General features: G+C 47.6%; 1 protein-coding gene across 1 annotated transcript in view; it reads left to right on the top strand.

Moving 5' to 3' along the window:
- M431DRAFT_96073 (hypothetical protein) overlaps positions 1-24,329 on the top strand; it is a gene marked incomplete at both ends in the record, with an annotated part of 62,707 nt that extends 38,378 nt beyond the window's left edge. The window contains one exon of the mRNA XM_024924782.1: positions 1-24,329. This exon is cut by the window's left edge and continues 37,907 nt beyond it. Coding sequence (XP_024769971.1) covers positions 1-24,329 — 24,329 coding nt within the window.

Below are 24,329 nucleotides of genomic sequence, written 5' to 3'. Positions count from 1 at the left end.
GCGATGATAGCTTCCTTGGACTAGGAGGCGACTCAATTATCGCCATCCATCTCGTCACTGCGTGTCGCGAGGCTGGGTTTTCCATCACTGTAAAGGAAATTTTTGACGACCCTCGTCTATCTGCAGTTGCTTCCAAAGTTCACACCCTTGACGCTATTGACGAAGATATGTCTATCATTCCATTCAGTTTACTATCTGATCATCTCTGTGCTACTGTTCACAGTGATGACATACGATCCCAGATAGCATTATCCTCCGGTCAAACTGTCGAAGATGCCTATCCTTGTTCAAAATTACAAGAAGGACTGATGGCTCTGTCTGTCAAACAACGCGGTTCTTACGTCGCGCAATACGTGTTTAAGTTGTCGAGTAGCGTAGATCTCGTACGGTTCAAAGCTGCTTGGGAGCGAACTCTTCAACTTTGCGCTAATCTTCGAAGCCGCATTATCATCCTTGATGGTACTTGCGTTCAGCTATTGATCGATGGGCCGGCTGAGTGGGATGTCACATATCCAACAGATCTACAGGGTGCCATCGATGTGACTCGTTCTGAGATGACTTACGGTTCTCGTCTCAACCGTTATGCGTTAGTTGAGGATGCTGACTCTGGCAATTATTTCATCTGGGCGTCGCACCATGCTGTTCATGATGGCTGGACAATTCGAATCATCATGAACACTCTCTACAGCGTATACTTGGGCCAAGAGCTTCCTCGACTTCTGCCCTACTCTTCCTTTATCCGCTACACGCTTAATATCAATACAGAAGAGGCCAGCAACTTCTGGCGCGAGCAAATGCGAAATGCTAAGCGAGCTACCTATCCTCCAATGCCTCGCATTGAATCCCATACTGGCATCACTCGTATGATGAACAAAACTATATCTTTCCCTCCATCCGTCAAGACTGTTACCACAAAGGCTACTATTCTTCGTGCTACTTGGGCAATTCTTCTTGCTCGCTATTGTGATTCCGACGATGTCACATTCGCAACTACTGTCTCTGGCCGTCAAGCTCCTGTGACCGGTCTTACGGAAATGCCAGGCCCAGTTGTAGCAACAGTCCCAATTCGTGTTCGCCTTGATGCTGGTCAATCAGTTTCCCACTTCCTTGGTAATATTCAGGCTCAAGCAACCGAAATGATTGCTTTTGAGCAATTCGGTCTTCAAAACATCATTAAGTTGAGCGCAGATGCGAGAGATGCTTGCGAATTCTCTTCGCTCCTTGTTATACAACCTCGAACTCACTTGGATTCGATTACAGGCAAGGAATCTTCTGATCCTCTCCTAACGCCAGCGATTGAAGCAAGAAGCGGCGAACAACTAATGCAGAACTATTTCACATACCCTCTCGTGATACAGGGACATATTTTTGACAATTCTATTGAGCTTCTTCTTACCTATGACTCTACAGTCCTATCGGAAGTCCAAATGAAGGCTCTATCTCATCAATTTGATGTTGTTGCAAACCAGCTAGTTCATGAGTCTAATGATGCTCTTAGCTCTGTCACCATTTCCGGTGAATGGGATCTTGAGCAAGCAAAGAGATGGAATGTTGAAGATCCAGAAATCCTAGATACCTGTATTCACAATCTTATCGAGAAACAAGCAGGCATCAGACCAGAAGCACCAGCTATCTGCGCCTGGGATGGCCAGATGAGCTACAACCAACTCAACGACGCTGCTAATGGATTAGCCCATTATATACTTAAGGCAGGCGTCAAGACTAATGATCTAATCCACGTTTGCTTTGAGAAGTCGATCTGGTTCTTCGTTTCCATAATCGCAATTAACAAGGTTGGCGCTGCTTGGGTACCGCTTGATCCATCTCACCCTGAACAACGCCTGCGGCAGGTTGTGGGCCAGACTCTGGCCAAATTAGCTCTTGCATCACCTGCCAACGCTGCTCTCTGCAGTAAACTGGTTGATCACGTCATTGAAGTCTCCCCCAGTCTCATTGATGAAATTTCCGTGATTCACAATGGTCTGGGCAACCCCGCCATCAACGTGTCGCCAAACAGCGCTGCCTATGTTCTCTTTACTTCGGGCAGCACGGGAACACCAAAGGGTCTCGTTATGCAGCACAACGCTGTCTGCACGAGTCAAACTGCTATCGCCAAGAGGCTTCGCCTGACCCCAGACGTCAGAATTCTTCAATTTGCTGCCTACGTCTTTGATCTTTCTATTGGTGAAATCGTCGCTCCTTTAATCAACGGAGCCTGCGTATGTATGCCATCGGAAGAGATAAGAATGAATGGTCTAAAAGACTTCATCATGAATATGAACATTAATTGGGCGTTCTTAACGCCTTCTTTCGTTCGAACGTTGAGGCCTGAAGACGTACCTAGCCTCAAGCTTTTGCTTCTAGCCGGCGAGGCTGTGGGAAGAGATATCCTTGACGCATGGTTCGGTAAGGTACGGTTAATCAATGGCTGGGGCCCTGCTGAAACTTGTGTGTTCTCCACTTTACACGAGTGGTCTTCTGCTGATGAGTCTCCTTTGACAATCGGAAGACCCGTCGGAGGGTGCTGTTGGATCGTTGATGCCGAAGACTCGAGTAAGCTGACACCAATTGGCTGCTTGGGTGAAGTCGTTCTACAAGGCCCAACACTGCTCCGCGAATACCTCGCTGATCCGCAGAGGAGTAAAGAGGCTATTATTACCTCACTGCCACCATGGGCACCGAAGAAAGACTCTCACTCTCAATCCTGGAGCCGTTTTTACAAGTCGGGCGACTTGTGCTTCTATAATCCCGACGGTACGCTTGAGTTTTACAGCCGTAAAGATACTCAAGTCAAAATCCGCGGTCTTCGTGTGGAATTAGGCGAAGTTGAACACCATATTCGCGAATCACTCGAAGGTGTCAAGCAGGTTGTTGTTGATGTTTTGAAATCAGAAACCGGAACAAATCTGGTTTCATACGTCTGCTTTAACGATGAATCTCGCCCTGTCTCGTCAGATCTCAAAATCAGCGACATCTATCTCCCTCTTGATGTTGATACTCAGACTCGTATTACCGCCATGGTCGGCGAGCTTGGCGTGACTCTTCCGCGCTATATGATCCCTACTATGTTTATTCCCTGCAAATTTATGCCTACCATTACTTCCACGAAATTGGATAGGAAGACACTGAAGGCATTGACAGCTTCTCTTGACAGGGATGACCTGATGTATTATTCGCTAATCAACAGTAAGAAACGGGTCCCCGAGACTGAGATGGAAACTCGTCTCCAGGCTATCTGGAGCACGATTCTGAATCTTCCCATTGAATCCATTGGTCGTGACGATAGCTTCCTCCAGATTGGCGGTGATTCTATTACTGCGATCTACTTGGTGTCAAAGGCTCGTGGAGAGGGTATCTCTCTTATCATCAAGGATATCTTCGACGATTCTCGTCTAATTGCTGTTGCATCTAAGGCGGCTATTTTAGAAGAAAACCACGAGCAAGAAGCGCCTGTTGCCCCCTTCAGTCTTTTGGACGAGCAAACTCGCGCCCTGGTGCTTGGTGGCGAAGTTCGCCAATCTTGTAGTCTTACTCATGACCAAATGATTGAAGACGCTTATCCTTGTACTTCACTACAGGAGGGTTTAATGGCCTTGACTGTGAAGCAGCCGGGCTCGTATGTCGCCAAGTACGTTTATAAACTTGCCAAGTTCGTCGATGTAGATCGATTGAAATCGGCATGGAATCGCACTATTAAGCTTTGTGGTAATATGCGGACGCGAATTGTCCTGCTGAACGGGACACCAATCCAGCTGCTCCTTGAAGAAGACAATCAATGGCAATCGCTAGAAAATGATACACTTACCACAATCACCAACAGTGTTCGCGACTTAGAGATGGGCTATGGAACTCCTCTCTGCTGGTACGGAATAATTGAGGAAAACGATACCAAATATTTTGTGTGGTCAGCCCACCACTCGATATATGATGGCTGGGTGTTGCGCATTTTGGTGACTACCCTATATACAGTTTATTTCGGCGGGGAGGTTGCAGCTTTAAGGCCTTATTCTGGCTTTATCAAATACAATATGGAGCTAGATAATACGGCTGCAGCAGATTTCTGGAGAGAGCAACTGTCTGGTTCTAAGAGGGCTGCTTTCCCAGCCCGCCAAACTAGTTCATCGTCGTCAACGCAAGTGTCCCAGTTCACTATCAGTTTGAGACAGTCTAAGCGGAGCACCATCACAGTGGCTTCTACTTTAAGGGCTGCTTGGGCGATTGTTCTAGCGCGATACTGTGACACTGATGATGTGAGCTTTGGTACTACTGTGTCAGGTCGTCATGCCCCAGTTGCTGGTTTAGAGACTATGCCAGGTCCTATGATTGCAACTGTTCCTGTTCGAGTTCACTTGGATCGCGCGACCACCAAGTCCCAATTCCTCGCTCAAATTCAAAACCAAGCACATGAAATGGTTCCTTATGAACAGTTTGGCCTTCAGAATATTTCTAAGCTAAGCCGGGATGCTAGAGACGTCTGTGACTTCTCGAGCCTGCTCGTTATTCAGCCACCTGCAACCACCGTCTCGGAACAAGACGCTGAAACTAACATCTTAGTCTATGGCGACGAAGAACAGAGCCGCACAGACGATGCCATGCAAAATTATTTCAATTATCCTCTTGTCATTATCAGCAACACCTTTGAGGACCATATTTTGCAGCGCTTTTTCTTTAACCCCAACGTCTTGACTGAGGCTCAAGTATCTGCACTCTCGAATCATCTTGATAATGTTGTACAGCAACTTTTAGGTGCGACTGATGATACACTTGAAAGTATTAATTTAGTTGGAGATTGGGACGTTCAACATGCTCTTGCATCCACTCAACTTAAGCCTTCTACGGAGTCATGCACACATTGGCCTATACAAGAGCGCATTAAGACTCAACCCAACGATCCCGCCGTCGCTTCTTGGGATGGCAACCTTACCTACGCGGAACTGGGCGTATTTGCATCTCGTCTGGCGTGGAGGCTTCAGGCGCTCGGCGTTGGACCTGAATCTCTTATCCCGCTATGCTTCCCTAAGTCTACGTGGGCAGTTGTTACAATGGTTGCTATTGAAATGGCTGGTGGTGCCTTTGTTCCTCTTGACCCTAATGCACCTGTTGCTCGCCTTCGCGGCATCATTGAAGATACCAAGTCATCTTTAGCTGTTGCCAGCCCATCATGCCAAGACACTTTGCGTGATATTGGTATCGAGGTACTTGCTGTCGATGAGGCTCTGTTAATTGAGCTATCCGATCCTGTGGGCGATATCAAATGTGTGGTACAGCCAGATGATGCAAGCGTTGTGTTATTTACATCGGGATCAACTGGAAAGCCCAAAGGAATGGTCATCCAGCACAACAATTTGTGCTCTTCTGGAAATGCTTATGGTAGCGACCTCAACATTGGATCTGGCACGCGTGTATTCCAGTTCTCTGCCTATACATTCGATGTTGGCGTACTCGACTGCCTCGTTTCTCTTATGCGTGGTGCAACTGTTTGCATTCCGTCGGACCATGCTCGTCTTAATGACCTTGCAGGGGCTATCAATGCAACAAAGGCCAACTGGGTATTCCTTACGCCTACGGTGGCGGATCTTCTCTCACCAGCTGACGTGCCTGATCTTAAGGTTCTCTGTTTGGGTGGCGAGGCTATTAGTAAGAGATGTGTAGACCGCTGGATCAGTCACACCGAAGTGCATGGCTTATACGGCCCTGCGGAAGCTTCTATCTGTGCTTGGAATCCCGCTGTTGGTAAGATTGGCCGGTCGACTAACCTTGGAAGGCCAATTTCTTCAGCCTTCTGGGTAGTTGAACCTACCGATTATAAGAGACTTGTCCCTGTAGGATGTATCGGTGAACTTCTTATAGAAGGTCCAATGCTTGCTCGAGGGTACCTAAACGTCACCGCTGAAGTTGCGTCCAACTGGATGGAGAATGTCGACTGGCTTCCAGGGGACAGTAAGAAGAGAGTTTACAGGACTGGCGATTTAGTTCGACGCAACGCTGATGGTACTTTCGAATTTATTGGCCGTAAAGATACCCAAGTCAAGCTGCATGGTCAGCGTGTCGAACTTGGCGAAATCGAGTCACGTATCCACGAATTCCTGCCAAAGAATATGGATGCTATCGTGGCTGTTGTCAAGGATGAACAAGAGCATGACAATTTGTTCGCTTTCTTATGGTACACGGAAGGCGAAGTAGCCGCTCAGTCAACTCTCCATTTGGTGGAAACCGTTACAGATGATGCTCGTTCCACAATTTCTGACATTGACTCATCTCTCGGAATGGTATTGCCCTCATATATGATTCCATCATCTTATCTGCTGTTTGAGGGTAAACCTGAACAGACGGTTAATGGCAAAATCAACCGCAATGCTCTGCTCGCTCACGCCCATAACTTATCAACACACGACCGCTTGCGATTCGCGCCTGTTGTTGGCAAGAGTGAACCACCAAGCACTCCTCTGGAATTCAAGCTTAGAGAACTCTGGGCCCAGGTGTTGCAAATTGATGCTGAGTCTATTGGCAAGAATGATAGCTTTCTCCGCATTGGAGGAGACTCAATCAGCGCTATTAAGCTCGTCTCCTTAGCACAGCAAAACAATATTGCACTTACAGTGGCTACCATCTTTAACGATCCTCGCTTATCGCACATGGCTGCAGCTGCTAACACTGATGAAATCCTACCTGTATACGAGACTAAGCCTTTCAGCATCATCCCTGCTTCTGTCATGGATGCCGTCTTTGCTGAAGTGCGATCTCAGTGCACTGATCTTTCCTCCACCGCCATTATCGAAGATGTCTATCCTTGCACTCGATTACAGGAAGGTCTGATGGTTTTAGCAGTCAAGCAGCCTGGATCATATGTTGCGAAGCATCTATACCGCCTTACTGCTGGTGTCGATATCGAGCGCTTCAAGCATGCCTGGGATCAGACTGTTGAAGCTTGTGCAGCACTCAGGACGCGATTTGTCCTTGTTGATGGCTCTGCTTACCAGGCCGTCATTAAAGACTCTGTTGAGTGGCATACATCTTCCGATCTCCGCTCATTCATCATGTCCGCAGAAAATTCCCAAGTGGGTTACGGTTCGCCTCTCTGCCGATATGCTATCATTCAACAGGACGGAGAAAAATATTTTGCTTGGAATATCCACCACACCATCTTCGACGGATGGACTTTGCCGTTGATAATGAGTACGCTTTACGCGTTCTACCGTGGCACTGATGTTCCCTCGCTCCTCCCATATGCCGGCTTTGTGAAGTATGTGATGGATATGGATTATAGTGCCGCCAGCGAATACTGGACTGAACAGCTTTCTGGCGCCAAGAAAGCCATATTCCCTCCTGGAAGTGAAACAATCCAGAGCCAAAAGTCGGAAAATTCGACTCGCGTGATGCACAAGACGATCCACTTTCCACGCTCTACTGACACGTCAATCACAAAAGCATCCGTCCTCCGAGCCGCTTGGGCCATTGTGCTCGCACGATATAACGATTCCGATGATATTTGCTTTGGAACTACTGTTTCTGGCCGTCATGCCCCCGTTCCTGGAATAGAGCGGATGCCTGGTCTTGTCCTTGCGACTGTTCCCGTTCGCGTTAAGCTCAACCAGGAGCAATCTCTAGATAGCTTCTTGCAAAGTATCCAGTCACAAGCCTCAGAGATGGTTGCTTACGAGCAATTCGGCATCCAAAACATATCCAAACTGAATGCCCAAGCTAAGGAGGCGTGCAACTTTACTAGCTTGTTAGTCGTGCAGCCAGTCCAGCATATTACATCCACTGGCAGCGAGGAGGGAGAGGCCATTCTCACTGCTGCTGTAGCTGAGGACATTCAAACTGCTGAGATGCTCGACAACTATTTCAATTATCCCTTGGTTCTGCAATGCAATTTGCTCGATGACAGCGTCAATTTTGTCCTTGTCTACGATTGTGACATTATTGCTGAACACCAGCTCATTGGCCTGTCTCACCAATTCGAACATGTGGTTTGTCAACTCCTTAGACAGGGTAATAGCTCTCTATCCAGCATTTCAGTGGCAAGCGAATGGGACTTGGAGTTCTCACGTGCCGCAAACCATGACGAACCCGCTGTTATCGATGGCTGCATCCACAATTTGATTGAGCAACAAGCCCTCATTAATCCCAACGTTGAAGCTATAAGCGCTTGGGATGCTAAATTTACTTACGCCGAATTGGATCGTTCTGCAAATAGATTAGCAAATCATCTCATTCAATCCATGGGCGTAAGACTTGGCGACTTTGTTCATGTATGTTTCGAGAAGTCGGCTTGGTATGTGATCTCGATTTTGGCAATCAACAAAGCCGGAGCTGCTTGGATTCCTCTTGACCCGTCACATCCTGCTGAACGCCACCAGCAAATTGTTGGCCAAGCAGGATCAAAATTAGCTCTCGCTTCCACAGCAAATTTTGATAAATGTGTTGGTCTAGTAGCCAGCGTTTTGGAGGTGACAGAAGAGTTTGTCGATGCTTTGGCAGAGCAATATAACGACAGTAAGCCGTTTACCAATGTTACGCCCCAAGATGTGGCTTATATACTTTTTACTTCTGGATCAACTGGTGTTCCCAAGGGCGTTGTTATAGAGCACGGAGCTCTCTGTAGCAGTCAAACATCCTACAGCAGGAGACTCGGTCATGCTCCTGGTGTTCGAATGCTTCAATTTTCCTCATTTGTGTTTGACGCAAGCATTGCCGAAATATACGCTCCGCTTATTTCAGGCTCCTGTGTCTGTATTCCGTCTTGGGAGATGCAAATGAATTCACTAGCAAGCTACATATGCGATGAAAATGTCACATGGGCACTGATAACTCCTTCTTTGGCGCGCACCATAGATCCGCACGAAGTCCCTTCCTTGGAGGTCTTGATCCTCGGCGGTGAGGCTGTCAGCCAGGATGTTTTCGAGCTTTGGTTTGGTAAACTTCGTCTGTTTAATGCCTGGGGTCCTACTGAATCGTGTGTCTTTGGCTCTTTACATGAATGGAAGTCTACAAACGAATCGTATATGACAATTGGACGCCCACTTGGTGGCTACTGCTGGATTGTTGACCCTGAAGATCCGCAAAAGCTAGCCCCAACAGGCACTTTTGGCGAAATTGTTATTCAAGGGCCTAACTTGCTTCGCGAATATCTTGCGGACAAAGACAAGACTGCCTCAGCAATCGTTACTAGTCTTCCTGATTGGGCTCCTCATCGCCACTCTCGCTACTATAACAGGTTCTATAAGACTGGTGATTTGGCAAGATATAACCCGGACGGAACTATCCAATACTACAGCCGAAAAGACACGCAAGTCAAGATTCGAGGTTTGCGTGTGGAATTGGGCGAAGTTGAGCATCGTATCCGCCAAAATCTTGCTGGCGTCCGACAGGTCGCTGTGGCTGTGTTCGAGACTGATGCTGCTGTCAATCTTGTATCATTTGTCTGCTTCAATAATGATACGCTTCCGGCTAGCATGACTAGCTATCTGACGAGCGATGATATTGTCTTGCGATTAACCGGCGAACTTAAAGATAATATTACTAGTTTACTAGGTCATCTCAATGTTGTCTTGCCCGGATATATGGTTCCCACCTTGTTTGTTCCCTGCAAGGCCATGCCGCTCGTTACTTCTGGTAAACTCGATAGGAAGCTTTTATTAAAGCTTACCGCTTCACTAGCTAAAGAACAGCTAGAAGAATACGCTCTCATCAGTGGCGATAAAAGGCAGCCAGAGAGTCAAATGGAGTACCTCTTGCAAAACCTTTGGGCAGTTGTTCTGAATATGCCTACCACCTCAATTGGCCGCGACGATAATTTCTTGAGAATTGGCGGTGACTCTATCGCTGCTATTCGTCTTGTTGCCAAGGCCCGTCAGAGCGGCATCTCCATCAGCGTTGACGATATATTCAGTGATCCTCGACTCCTTGCCATTGCGGCTAAAGCGACTAGCCTAAGTGAGGATATTGAAGAACTTGCTATTATTGAGCCATTTACCCTCATTGATGAGGCTCAGCAGAGCATGATTCGTAGCGACTCATTTGGCATTCAGCTATCACCTGATATGGAAATCGAAGATGCGTTCCCTTGCTCTAAGCTGCAAGAGGGTTTGATGGCTTTAGCTGTGAAGCAACCGGGCTCATACATTGCCAAATTCCACTATCGCTTGCCTGCCTACGTCGATGTAACCCGATTCAAGAACGCTTGGGAACAAACTATTAGACTCTGTGCTAATCTGCGTACTCGGATTGTCAATGTTCACGGCATGGCAATTCAAACTGTGATCAGCAATGATATCGCCTGGGAGGATACGACTGGCATGACATTAATGTCGTATCTACACGCTGCTAAACAGACAGAAATGAGCTATGGCTCTCGCCTTTGTCGTTACGCACTGATTGAGGAAGAGGGCCAGGATATCCAGTTCTTGTGGAGCATTCATCATGCTGTCTTCGACGGCTGGACAACGCCCATGATTCTTGGCGCGCTACACAGCGCCTATAGAGGCTTCGAAATGCCTAGGGTCGAAAACTATGCTAGATTCATCAAATATACGATGGATATGAGTTTTCAAGATGCTAGCGAGTATTGGATGAGGGAGCTACACGATGTCAAGAAGGCTACGTTCCCGTCTACTGCTTCGCTCGAGGCGTCTGACGAGAGCGACGTGACGCGATTCATGGAAACGAGAATTGATCTGCCTCAGACTACTGTGGGCGTCACCAAAGCTACTATCCTCCGCGCAGCCTGGGCCATGGTCCTTGCACGCTACTGCGATACAGATGACGTTTGTTTCGGAACGACAATCTCTGGTAGACAAGCCCCTGTTTCGGGATTGATGGATATGCCTGGGCCAGTCATCGCAACGGTGCCAATTCGAGTCCGTCTAGATCAGCAGAAGTCTGTGGATGACTTTCTTCAAGACATTCAAGGCCAAGCTAGCAAAATGCTTCCTTACGAGCAATTTGGCCTTCAGAATATCGGCAAATTGAGTGCAGACGCGAAGGATGCTTGCGATTTTTCATCACTTCTTGTTATTCAGCCAATGCAGACTCTGATCTACAATAGCGAGGACGAAGAGACTCTGCTCGCTACTCCTGAATCTGTGGTTGAAACCAAGGATGAAGTCATGCAAAACTACTTCTCGTATCCATTAGTTATCCAAGCGCATTTGCATGAAAATTTCATCAATCTTGTACTAATTTACGACTCTGTTGCTCTGCCGGAAGCGCAACTTTTTGCCCTTTCTCAGCAATTCAAACATGTTGTTGAGCAGTTAGTCCTTGAACCTCAATCGGCCCTCGGCTCAATCTCTATCGCTTCCGAATGGGATATCGCACAATGTCTCAAATTCAATTCTGAAGTCCCTGATATTATCGACTCTTGTGTTCATCAGCTTATTGAGAACCAAGCCAAAATTCGTCCTAATGCAATGGCTATTAGAGCTTGGGACATGGACTTGACATATTCTGAATTTAATCGTGCTGCTAACCGACTCTCCAATTATCTTACGGCCAATTATAACATTAAAACAGATGACCTAATACACGTCTGCTTTGAGAAGTCAGCTTGGTTCTTTGTTTCTGTCCTGGCTATAAATAAAGCTGGCGCTGCTTGGGTGCCCCTTGATCCCACTCACCCGGAACAGCGACTTCAACAAGTCGTGTCTCAGACGCGTGCTACGATTGCGCTAACTTCGGTTGCGAATAGAGACTTGATGTCTCATCTGGTCGAGTCTGTGGTTACTGTAAGCTCAGAACTTGATCTACTGCTATCCGAAATTGAGGAAAACAGCCAAAGGGGCCCGGCAACGACTGTGGCTTCAGATAATGCTGCCTATGTTTTATTTACCTCTGGATCAACGGGTATACCGAAGGGCCTAGTTATGCAGCACGGCTCTGTGTGCACATCTCAAACAGCTATCGTCAAAAGACTTGGTCTAACACCTGATGTACGCATGTTGCAATTCGCTGCCTTTGTATTCGACCTTTCTATCGGAGAGATAGTCGCACCCTTAATAACAGGCGCTTGTCTATGCATACCGTCGGAGCACACTAGGATGAATAGCCTTACCCAGTTTATCCGAGAAATGGAGATCAATTGGACCTTCCTTACGCCTTCATTCATCCGTACAATTGACCCAGCAGAAGTTCCAGGGCTTGAGCTTGTTCTACTAGCCGGCGAGGCCGTCCCGAGGGACGTCTTAGCTACCTGGTTTGGCAAGGTTCGTTTAATCAATGGATGGGGACCTGCTGAGACCTGTGTATTTTCAACACTCCACGAATGGAAGTCAGTCAACGAGTCTCCTCTTACAGTTGGTAAGCCAGTCGGTGGTTTCTGCTGGGTCGTTGATCCAGCAGATCCTCATCGCCTAGCCCCGACTGGAACGATTGGAGAGGTTGTTATTCAAGGTCCGACCTTATTACGCGAATATCTATCCGATCCTGAACGGACTCAGTCTTCCATTGTGTATGATCTTCCCAGCTGGGCGCCTCGCCCTGATTCCGAACATTGGAATAAATTCTACAAGTCGGGCGATCTTTGCTATTACAACCAGGATGGCACTATTGGATTCGCAACTCGTAAAGACACTCAAATAAAGATTCGTGGTTTACGTGTAGAGCTCGGAGAAGTTCAGTATCATATCCAACAGGCACTTCCTACGGCTAGGCAAGTCGCTGTCGACGTATATCAGGGCGAAAATGGTACAAATCTCATCGCGTATCTATGTTTCAGCGACGAGACTCGAACTGCAGGCATTAGCAATAATGCTTCTGACGGTTTATTCTTGCCAATTGACGAAGATTTGCAGTCTCGTTTAGCAGCAGTTGTTGGACAGCTCCGCATTTCACTGCCTCGTTATATGATTCCGACCATGTTTATCCCTTGCAGTTATATGCCTTTCATTACCTCAACCAAGCTTGACCGTAATAAACTGAAGAAGTTCACTGGGGTATTAGATAGGACGCAAATCGCCCAATATTCTCTCCTCGGTGGTAAGAAACGGTCACCGGAAACTCTGATGGAAGTCTTCTTCCAGAAGCTCTGGTCTGAGCTGCTTGGAATTCCAATTGAATCAATAGGTCGTGATGATAGCTTCTTGGGTCTTGGTGGCGATTCTATAACCGCTATCAACATGGTTAGTACTGCCCGAGAGTCCGGTGTATCACTTTCTGTTAAAGAAATATTTGATGATCCACGTCTATCTGCTGTTGCTGGCAAATCTCGAGAGGCTGGAGAAGACAAGCAGATGTCTATCGTTGATACCACTCCATTCTCCATTGTTGATACTATGGTACACCAACTTGCTGTCAGCGATGAAGTCCGAAGCCTTTGCGGCTTGGCAGTTGACGAAGAAGTCGAAGATGCCTACCCGGCAACTTCATTCCAAGAAGGTCTAATGGCTCTTTCGGTAAAGCAGCCGGGCTCATACATTGCAAGATATGCCTACAGAATATCTCAAGACGTTGACATTGCCAGCTTCAAGGCGGCCTGGGAACGTACTGTATCGCTGTGTACTACCATGCGTACTAGAATAGTTCTGCTTGACGGCAAGTGCGTACAGATAATCACCAGAGATGGTTCTGTTTGGCAGCCCCAAGAACACAAGGATGCCCTTAGCACAATTAAGGCGGCTCAAAAGACTGAGATGACCTATGGTTCTCGTCTTTCTCAAATTTTCCTGGCTGATGACGACAATGGAGACAGATACTTCTTCTGGACAGTTCATCACGCAGTTCACGATGGCTGGACTGTTCGTCTTATAATGTCAACTTTTCAGAGTATTTATCATAACCTGGAGTTGCCTGCACTTAAGCCCTATTCAGGTTTTATTTGGTATCTGAAGGCTATTAATTCTCAAGATACGGTCAATTACTGGACTCAACAGCTTCAAGGTGCTAGCAAGGCACCTTATCCTCCAGTCACGGCAAATTCCATGTCAAAGGGAGTCACACGAGTCACGGCCAGGACAATCCAAGTCCCTGCTTCAGCTAATGCCGCTATCACTAAAGCCACAATAATACGCGCGACTTGGGCTATTTTACTCGCACGTTATTGTGATACCGATGACATAACTTTCGGTACGACGATATCTGGCAGACAAGCTTCAGTGTCGGGTCTCATGGATATGCCTGGTCCTGTGGTCGCAACTGTTCCTGTGCGTGTGCGTCTGGACCAGACACAGACTATTGGAAAGTATCTCCAGGCTATCCAGAATCAAGCTCACGAGATGGTTCCATACGAACAATATGGTTTGTCAAACATTGGAAAGATCAACTCCGACTTCAGGGAAGCGTGTGATTTCACGAGTTTACTGGTTGTACAGCCTCGAGTACACTTGGACTCACGCGGCAAAAGCACCCCTAATGAAAATGAAGCCACATCATCTGCGCTGCTGTTGCCTGCTAATATTGAGGGCAATTCAGCTGAAGACGCAATGCAAGGTTACTTTTCTTATCCTCTTGTTGTCCAGGGCCACCTCCTTAGTGATTCAATTGAGTTGGTTATTACCTATGACTCTTCAGTGCTCTCTGAATTGTCTATGCAAGCATTGTGCTATCAATTTGAGCATGTGGCCTCGCAGCTATTCACTGACGAAGGCCGCACATTAGGCGACTTGGTTTTTGCATCCGATTGGGATCTTCATCGTGCCACCGAGTTTAATTCAGAGTTCCCAGAGATTATGGACACTTGTATCCATCATCTTATCGAATTGCGTGCAAAGGAAGCTCCTGATTCACCAGCCATCTGGGCCTGGGATGGGGAGTTGACTTATGGCCAGCTTAATGAAGCCGCCAATAAACTAGCCCACCATCTCATCAATGATTATAATGTCCAAGTTGAGGATCTTATCCACGTCTGCTTCGAAAAATCCGTTTGGTACTGGGTAGCTATCTTTGCTATCAACAAGGCTGGTGCTGTATGGGCACCTCTAGATCCATCTTATCCTGAGCAACGTCTCCGCCAGGTTACTTCGCAGACTCAATCTAAGTTGGCTCTTATATCCAATAATACCCGAGATTTGATTTCCGGTATTATCGACCGAGTAGTTGAAGTTTCTCCTGCCTTGTACGAGCAGATCAACAGCTCACTCGGTGCAATTGACCCTCAGATCCCAGTCTCATCTCACAACGCTGCCTATGTGCTGTTTACTTCTGGATCCACGGGTGTGCCCAAAGGTCTAGTCATGACTCATGGTGGTTTCGCAACAAGCCAGACTGCTATCAGGAAGAGAATGGGTATAAGCTCGAACAACCGGACGCTCCAATTTGCTTCGCATGTATTTGACCTGTGTCTTGGCGAAAGTATACTACAGCTGATTTCGGGCGCGTGTATGTTCATTCCTTCTGAGCATACTCGGATGAATAGTCTGAAAGAGTTCATCGCTGAGCATGAAATCAACACCCTTTTGCTTACACCATCTTTTGTGCGGACCTTAAGTCCAGATCAAATCCCCTCCGTCACCCTTTTGTTATTAGCTGGTGAAGCCGTTCCCCGCGATATACTTACCACCTGGTTTGGTAGAGTTCGATTGTGGAACGGTTGGGGTCCTGCCGAGACCTGTCTATTCAGCTCTTTGCATGAGTTCCAATCCGTGGATGAGTCGCCATTAACAATTGGCCGTCCCGTAGGAGGCTTCTGTTGGGTCGTGGACCCGACCAATCCCGACAAGCTCGCCCCTATCGGTACAATAGGCGAAGTTGTCATCCAGGGCCCAACAATCTTACGGGAATATCTCGCCGATGTCGAGCGAACCAAAGCCACCACAATGTATGAGCTACCTGCCTGGGCACCATACCGAGATCAACCCTCTTGGTCGCGATTCTTCAAGTCCGGCGATTTGGCTTCGTACAATACCGACGGTACACTGGAATTCTCTAGCAGGAAGGATACACAAGTCAAGATTCGCGGCCTTCGTGTGGAGCTTGGCGAAGTTGAGTATCATGTCCGCAGTGGCCTTGAAGGCGCTCGTCAAGTTGCCGTTGACGTTTTCACGACCGATTCTGGCACAAGACTTATCGCATACTTCTGTTTCTCAGATGAAACACGCATTGCTAGTATTTCTCAATCAGATGAAGATATCTTCCTATCTGTAACAGAAGAGCTTCAGACACAGCTTGCGAAGATGATCAGCCGGCTCAATGTTACGCTACCTCGCTACATGGTACCCTCGCTCTTCGTTCCATGTCGCTACATGCCTTTCATCACGTCCACAAAGCTTGACAGAAATAAACTAAAGAGGCTCGTTTCTGAATTAAATGAAGATGACTATGCTGCCTATTCCCTGCGCAACGGTGTCAAGCGCTTACCCGAGACTGAAATGGAAATTCGCATGCAAGAGCTTTGGTCGGCCGTATTGCACATGCCCAAAGAACAAATCGGTTGCGATGACAGCTTCTTGCAAATTGGCGGTGATTCTATTTCGGCAATCCAGCTGGTTACAAATGCTCGTGAGGCTGGTATCTCAATTGCGGTTAAGGATATCTTTGACGATCCTCGCCTTTCGGCGCTTGCCTTAGCAGCTGCAAACAAATCTAGCCACGTTACCACTTCCACAGTCATCACGCCTTTTAGCTTGCTTGGAGAGCCGCTCAATAAGTCTCTCATCTCTGATGCTGTAAAGGAGCAGTGCCACCTCTCTAGAGATGAACTGCTTGAGGATGCCTATCCTTGCACAAAGCTACAGGAAGGACTTATGGCCCTCGCAATCAAGCAGCCTGGATCTTACATTGCCAAGTATGTCTATCAACTTCCTGACTACGTGGACGTCACAAAATTCCGTGCTGCTTGGGAGCATACTGTTCTGAGCTGTGCCAATCTCCGCACACGTATTATTCTTGTAAATGGTATTACTATACAAGTTATACTGAAGGATGATATTGCTTGGGATGATACCTCTAATATTTCGCTTGGAACTTATGCTCGTAACACGCTCCAATTCGAAATGGGATATGCTCAGCGCCTGTGTCGTTATGCGATCATTGAAGAAGGGGCTAGTAATTACTTCGCTTTCAGCATTCATCATACCGTCTTCGATGGTTGGTCTCTCCCGTTGGTTATGGGCACGCTGTCTGCAGCATATCACGACCTTGAGCCTCCCTCTCTACAGTCATATGCTGCATTTGTCAAGTATACTCTGGACCTTGATAACAATGCCGCTTCCGAGTATTGGAAAATACAACTTGACGGTGCTAAACGCGCAAGCTTCCCGGCACCCAGCGCCAAGCCTGGGGTTTCTCAAACTCGTGTCATGAATAAGACCATCGAGTTCCCCAAGTCAACAAACACGTCTATCACAAAGGCTTCTATTTTACGTGCTGCCTGGGCTATTGTCCTTGCACGTTACTCAGATAGCGATGATGTCTGCTTTGGCACCACAGTCTCTGGCCGTCATGCTGATGTAACCGGCCTTGAATCTATGCCTGGTCTTGTCGTTGCTACCGTTCCTGTTCGTATTCGCCTTGATAAGCAAAAACCCCTCAACCGATTCCTTCAGGACGTACAATCACAGGCTTCCGACATGGTTGATTATGAACAATTTGGCATACAAAATATTTCTAAACTTGGTTCCGACGCGAAAGATGCTTGTGATTTCACATCTCTCTTGGCTATCCAGCCCGCCCAGCATATGAGCGCTGACAGCAAAATCTCCGGCGATCAGAGTGCTCTTGTAATTCCTGCTGCTGCACCCGAAATTAAAGCTGAAGAAATGCTGCAAAACTATTTCTCCTATCCCCTAGTGATCCAGTGCCACCTCTTGGAGGACCTCGTCAATTTGGTTTTCATCTATGATTCCGATGTCCTTAGCGAAGCTCAACTAAGCGCTATCATGCATCAGTTTGACCATGTTGTCCAGCAACTCCTTGCTCAGAGCGACGAAATGCTGGGTGAGGTGTGTGTTTCAGGGCCTTGGGATCTCCAACAGGCTGTGAAACTGAACAGCAAGAAGCCTGATTTCATCCACACTTGCCTTCACGACATATTCGCTGAGCATGCTTCTAACAGCCCGCATCACGAGGCTATTTATTCTTCAGAAGGTAGCCTCAGTTATGATGAACTTGATCATTTGACCGACATTGTTGCTACATATCTGAGCTCGTTAAATGTTGGCCCAGAAACAGTAGTACCGTTCTGCTTCGAGAAATCAATGTGGGCTGTGGTCGCGATCCTGGCTATTCTCAAGGCAGGCGCCGCTTTTGTACCTCTTGATCCGTCGCATCCAATCAGTCGCCGTGAAACATTAGCCAGGGAAGTTAATGCTCGCGTGCTCATTGCGTCTTCTAATGCTATCGCCTCATGCGCTGGTATGGCTGAGCATGTCGTCGAGTTGTCACCTAGCGTAATAAGCAAACTGGCCACTTCTATTACTCCAAAGGTTCTACCAAAGGTTGGGCCGAGGAACACGGCATATGTCTTGTTCACTTCTGGGTCGACGGGTAAACCAAAAGGTGTTGCCATGCAGCATGGCTCTTTCAGCTCTACAACCATTGGATATGGCAAGGTTTATAACCTTTCCCCGTTGTCGAGAGTCTTCCAGTTCTCCAATTACATCTTCGATGGTAGTCTTGGTGAGATTTTTGGGCCATTAGCCTTTGGTGGAACCATCTGTATCCCTAGTGATGATGAGCGCCTTCAATGCGCTCCCGACTTTATGCACAAAGCCAGGGTTAACACAGCCATGTTGACGCCGTCCTTTGTAAGAACTTTTACGCCAGATAAGGTGCCACACCTAAAGACTCTTGTTCTCGGTGGTGAGGCTGCTTCTAAGAGCATTCTGGAGATGTGGGTTGACCGCATTACTCTGTTCAACGGTTACGGACCTGCTGAGGCCTGCAACTACGCCACGACACATAAGTTCAAGTCCAGTGCTGAATCTCCTCGTATTATTGGGTCTAGTTTCAATGGTGCCTGCTGGATTGTAGAACCAGATAATCATAACAAACTCACGCCTATGGGCTGTATTGGCGAACTCGTCCTTCAGGGTCATGCTCTAGCTCGCGGTTATCTCAATGACAAAGTAAGGACAGAAGAGTCATTCGTCAGCGAAATTGGTTCGCTTCCATCTTCTCTCCTGCACGAGCCAAAGCGATTTTACCTCACCGGAGATCTTGTCCGCTATAACGCAGATGGTGAATTGGAGTACCTCGGGCGAAAGGACTCTCAAGTCAAGCTACGAGGCCAGCGTCTTGAGCTTGGTGAGATCGAGTACACCATTACCCAATCACTTGAGAATGTGCGCCACGTCGCTGTTGATGTTCTTCATAGGCAGGCTGGTGATGCACTGATTGCTTTCATCTCATTTGCTGGCGATGCGAGCGCGGAATGGGTCACTGACGACCTGCGCCTTAATCTACTTGTTTCTGATGATGCGATGAGATCAACGCTTGGTGGTCTGAAAGAGAATCTGAAGGCCACTCTCCCGGGTTACATGGTTCCCAATATCATTCTCCCTCTCCAATGCATGCCTTTTATCACATCTATGAAGCTTGATAGAAAGCAGCTACAAGCTCTTGCAGGTTCTCTATCATCTGAGGAGCTTGCCACATTTGCTCCTAACAAAGCAGACAAGACTGAGCCGACAACTGATATGGAATTCAAGCTGCGAGATCTCTGGGCCGAGATTCTTAAAATTCACACCGAAGAGATTGGCAAGTATGATAGCTTCCTTCAAATCGGAGGCAACTCTATCTCAGCCATTCATTTCGTTACCCTGGCTCAAGAGCATGGTATCCAAATCACTGTGGCAAGTATTTTCGCCGATCCCAGACTGTCTTCAGTCGCCGCATCTGCCAGTTTTGGTTATGTTACCGACACGTATGAGGCCCAGCCTTTCAGCTTGATTTACCCTCCTGAGCGTGAATCTATCCTTCGCGAAATCAAGCAGCAATGCAACCTCTCTACCACTCAGTCAATTGAAGATGCTTACCCTACCACTAAACTGCAGGAAGGTCTCATGGCTTTATCTGTCAAACAGCCAGGCTCCTATACAGCACAGAACGTGTACCGTATTCCTGAGCACGTCGACATTGAGAAGTTCAGGGCAGCTTGGGACAAGACTGTCGAGATCTGCCCCAATCTCCGAACTTCTATTGTTCTTGTTGGCCTTAAGACTATCCAAGCCGTTATCAAATGCAGTTCGGAGTCTTTGTGGGAGCCTACCGAGAATGTATCGCTGCAGTCTTATATGCAAAATGCAATCCAAGTTTTCAACATGGGCTATGGCTCTCGTCTCTGCCGCTATGCTCTTATTGAGGATGGCGGTAATAGCTATTTCACCTGGCATATTCACCACTCTGTGTATGATGGCTGGACACAACCACTTATCATGTCCACTTTCTATGCCGCCTACTTCGGCACGGAGATGCCTCCTCTGCAGCCTTTCGCCCGCTTCGTCAAATACGCGACGAACATCGATCAAAATGATGCTGCAGAATACTGGAAACAGCAACTTCACGATGCCAAACCGGCTTCATTCCCAGCCGTCAACCAGCAACTAGCTGCTACAGATAGTGACGTCAATGTGACCCGAATATTATCAAAATCTGTCAACTTCCCAAGATTAACAAACACCTCTATCACCAAGGCCACCATTATGCGAGCTACCTGGTCAATTGTTCTAGCTCAATACTGTGGCACTGATGATGTATGTTTCGGTACAACAGTCTCTGGCCGTCACGCCTCTGTTCCTGGTTTAGACTCTATGCCTGGCCCTATGGTTGCCACTATGCCAGTCCGCGTCCGTCTTGACAAGGATCAACCAACCTCGCGGTTCTTGCATGAGATGCAAATACAAGCCTCAGAAATGGTTGCGTATGAGCAATTTGGTCTCCAAAACATCGCTACTCTAAGCACTGAGGCTAAGCAAGCATGCGACTTTTCTAGCTTGCTTAGCATTCAACCTGCTCAGCAGCAGACTGCAGACGAGAACGAAGTGGCTGGTACTGATGTTATCTTATTGCCAGCCAGTTCTGAGTATTCCGCCGAGAGCTCTTTGCAAAACTTTTCCAACTATCCATTGGTCCTTCAAATCATCATCATGGATAGCCATTTCGAGTTGTTACTTATTTACGATTCCAATGTTGTGACAGAGTTCCAAGCTTCATCTATCTCTGAGCAATTCAGCAATGTCGCCAACCAACTTGTTGCTCAAAAAGAGACAATGCTCGGCAATATCGACGTGGCTGGATCCTGGGACCTCCAAAAGCAGCTTGAGTGGAATGACGAAATTTATGACTCTGCCAACACCACTCTGCACGATCTCTTCTCTGAACAGGCAGCTCGTAGACCAGATCACGAAGCCCTTTACAGCAGTGAAGGAAGCATGACCTATGGCGAGCTTGACCATCTGACAACTAAGCTTGCTGTGTACCTCAGTCGTCTGGGTGTCCGACCTGAGACCATTGTGCCATTCTGCTTTGAAAAATCTATGTGGACTATCGTAGTGATGTTGGGTATTCTCAAAGCAGGTGGCGTTTTTATTCCACTTGATCCATCACATCCAGCAAGCCGTCGCTTGGCTTTGATTGACGAAGTTTGCGCCCAGTTTATGATTGTGTCACCGATGACTGCCTCCGGCTGTCAGGACATGGTCAAGAACACAGTCGAGCTCTCTTCATCTTTGATTGCTTCTATTTCCGCCATCGATACCATCGATCAGGATTTTACAATGCCAGGTCCCAATAATGCGGCCTATGTTATGTTTACTTCCGGTTCAACCGGTAAGCCAAAGGGTATCATTATCGAGCACCATTCCATATCTGCGGCGCTCCTTAGGCAACGTGACGCCTTTGCAATCGACGAGGACTCAAGGTTGCTTCAATTTTCTAACTATGTATTTGATGGTTGCATCATTGAAATCTTCACTTCGCTCATTGCAGGTGCTACTGTTTGCATACCAACTGAGGATGAACGTATGCACAACACTGCAGCTTTCATTCGTGAGGCTCGCATCAATCATGCATTCCTGACACCTACTTTTATCAAGACTTTATCTCCAAAGCAGATTCCTGGAATGAAGACCATCCTTATTGGAGGCGAAGCCCCTTCAAGAGATATCATCGAGACTTGGGTCGACAAGGTAGACCTTCACAATATATATGGTCCAACAGAGGCGTGTGTTGTTTCAACCAATCACACATGTTCTTCATCCAACACCATCCCACTTACCAACATCGGCCGCAGCTTTACTCATGGTGTTTGGATCGTCAATCCCGATAACCATGATCAGCTTATGCCAATCGGATGCGTCGGTGAGTTATTGTTACAAGGTTCGTGCCTGGCCCGCGGCTACATCAACGAAGAAAAGAAGACTAGAGAGTCATTTATTGAAGAAGTAAAATGGTTGCCACCTGACGCCAATGTGGGAGAGCGCCGCTTCTATAAGACTGGCGACTTAGTTCGCTACCTTGCAGATGGCTCCATCGAATTTATCGGTCGAAAGGATGCTCAGGTTAAGATTCGCGGCCAACGTATCGAACTTGGAGAAATTGAGTACCATGTCAAGCGTTCCAACACAACTATTGAACATGCTGTTGTTGACATCACTCGAAAGGATGGCCGCGATTCTCTCCTCGCTTTTATATGCTTCAACTCAAAGCAAGAGACCGAGAGCGCTTCGATGGAGGCTCACTTGACAGAACTTACGGACGAGCTTCGTGAAATGTTCTCTGATATCGTCACTACCATCAGCTCCTCTCTGCCTAGCCATATGGTCCCCACATACTTTGTTCCTGTTGACCACATGCCTCACAATTCTGCTGGCAAATTGGATAAAAAGATCCTTCACGCATCTATTGCCAATCACACGACTGACGATCTCTCGAAGTACCTCGCCGTCCAACGTCTACCATTCCGCGACTGCTCGAGTGATATTGAATTCTGGATTCGACACCAATGGGCCACTACACTTGACCTTCCTGACGATACCATTGGCGTCGACGATAACTTTTATAGCCTCGGTGGTGACTCTATTCGCATTGTTACCATTTCCAAGGTTATCCTCAACCAGTATGGTGTTTCCCTTGGCATGTCCCTCCTTAACTCAAAGCACACCACGATTGCAAATATGGCCAAGCACGTCGACAATGAACTCGCCGGACAAGAAAAGGAGCAATTAAGCAGCATCGATTTCAATGCTGAAATTTCGTCTCTCTCTCGCTCTGTATTGGATACTGGTGCCCTCAATGTTGCCACCCATCCTAAAACCGAGCTGCCTGACCAAGCTGTTATCTTCCTCACTGGTGCTACAGGCTTCCTCGGTCAAGAGATCCTCAGACAACTCATCTCCAACGATGCCATTACTTCAATCATTACTCTCGTGCGATCCAAGTCTATCGAACACGGCCTAGACCGTATCCGCGAAACTGCCAAGATTGCTGGCTGGTGGCGTGAAGATTACACGAGTAAGATTGAGATCTGGTGTGGTGACTTGGGCAAGAAGCGAATGGGCCTCAGCGATGCGCAGTGGGCACGACTAGCCGGACAGTCTAACAACAATGTCGATGCCATCATCCACAACGGTGCCATCGTAAACTGGAATGCCGACTATGACAAGATGCGTGCTGCTAATGTTGACTCCACTATCGATCTCCTCAAAGCTGCTGTCAACTCCTCTGCTTCTACCAAGTTTGTCTTCGTCTCCGGTGGTATCAAGTCTGATCCTACTCAGGATCGAACTCTTCTCGCGCAGTATCTCGGTCATACCACTGGTTACACTCAGACCAAATTTGTCTCCGAGGGCGTTATTCAAGAGGTTATCAATACTCTCCCCGCTGATCAGAACCGTGTTTCTACTCTCAAACCCGGCCGCATCATTGGATCGCCTGAGACTGGTGTAGCTAACGTGGATGATATGCTGTGGCGTGTTGTTTCTACCGCTGCATCCCTTCGCGCCTATCCTTCAGAGCCGGAAGAGCATTGGCTCTCTGTCGTTGACGTTACTACTGTTGCATCATCTGTGCTCAGCCAATTGTACACAAAGGAAGGCATCGCGCCCTTCGTCGGTGTCAATGGTGGTATGCCAGCCGCAGTCTTCTGGGACCTCATCAACAAGGAGCTTGAAGCTCCTTGCGAGCCTCTTCCTTCAGATGAATGGACTCACCGAGCCTTGGAATCAATGAACCAAATTGGCGACAAGCATCCTCTATGGCCTGTGCAGCACTTCCTTGGTAACCTCGGCCTTGTTCGGTCTGCTGAAGAAATGGAGATCGAGGGGAGTGAACATGAGCAGTGGCACATGGCTGTTAAAATGAGCATGCGCTATCTGATGGAAATCGGCTTCATTCAGTCGTCTACTGACGGTTTTGCTAAGCCTCGTCGCGCTGGGACTTTCCAGCGTATACATGGTTAA

The sequence above is a fragment of the Trichoderma harzianum genome, assembly GCF_003025095.1.
Source record: "Trichoderma harzianum CBS 226.95 unplaced genomic scaffold M431scaffold_15, whole genome shotgun sequence".
NCBI classification, from domain to species: Eukaryota; Fungi; Ascomycota; class Sordariomycetes; order Hypocreales; family Hypocreaceae; genus Trichoderma; species Trichoderma harzianum.
Note: the sequence above shows the minus strand (reverse complement) of the source record. Positions and strands in the feature narration are given on the sequence as shown.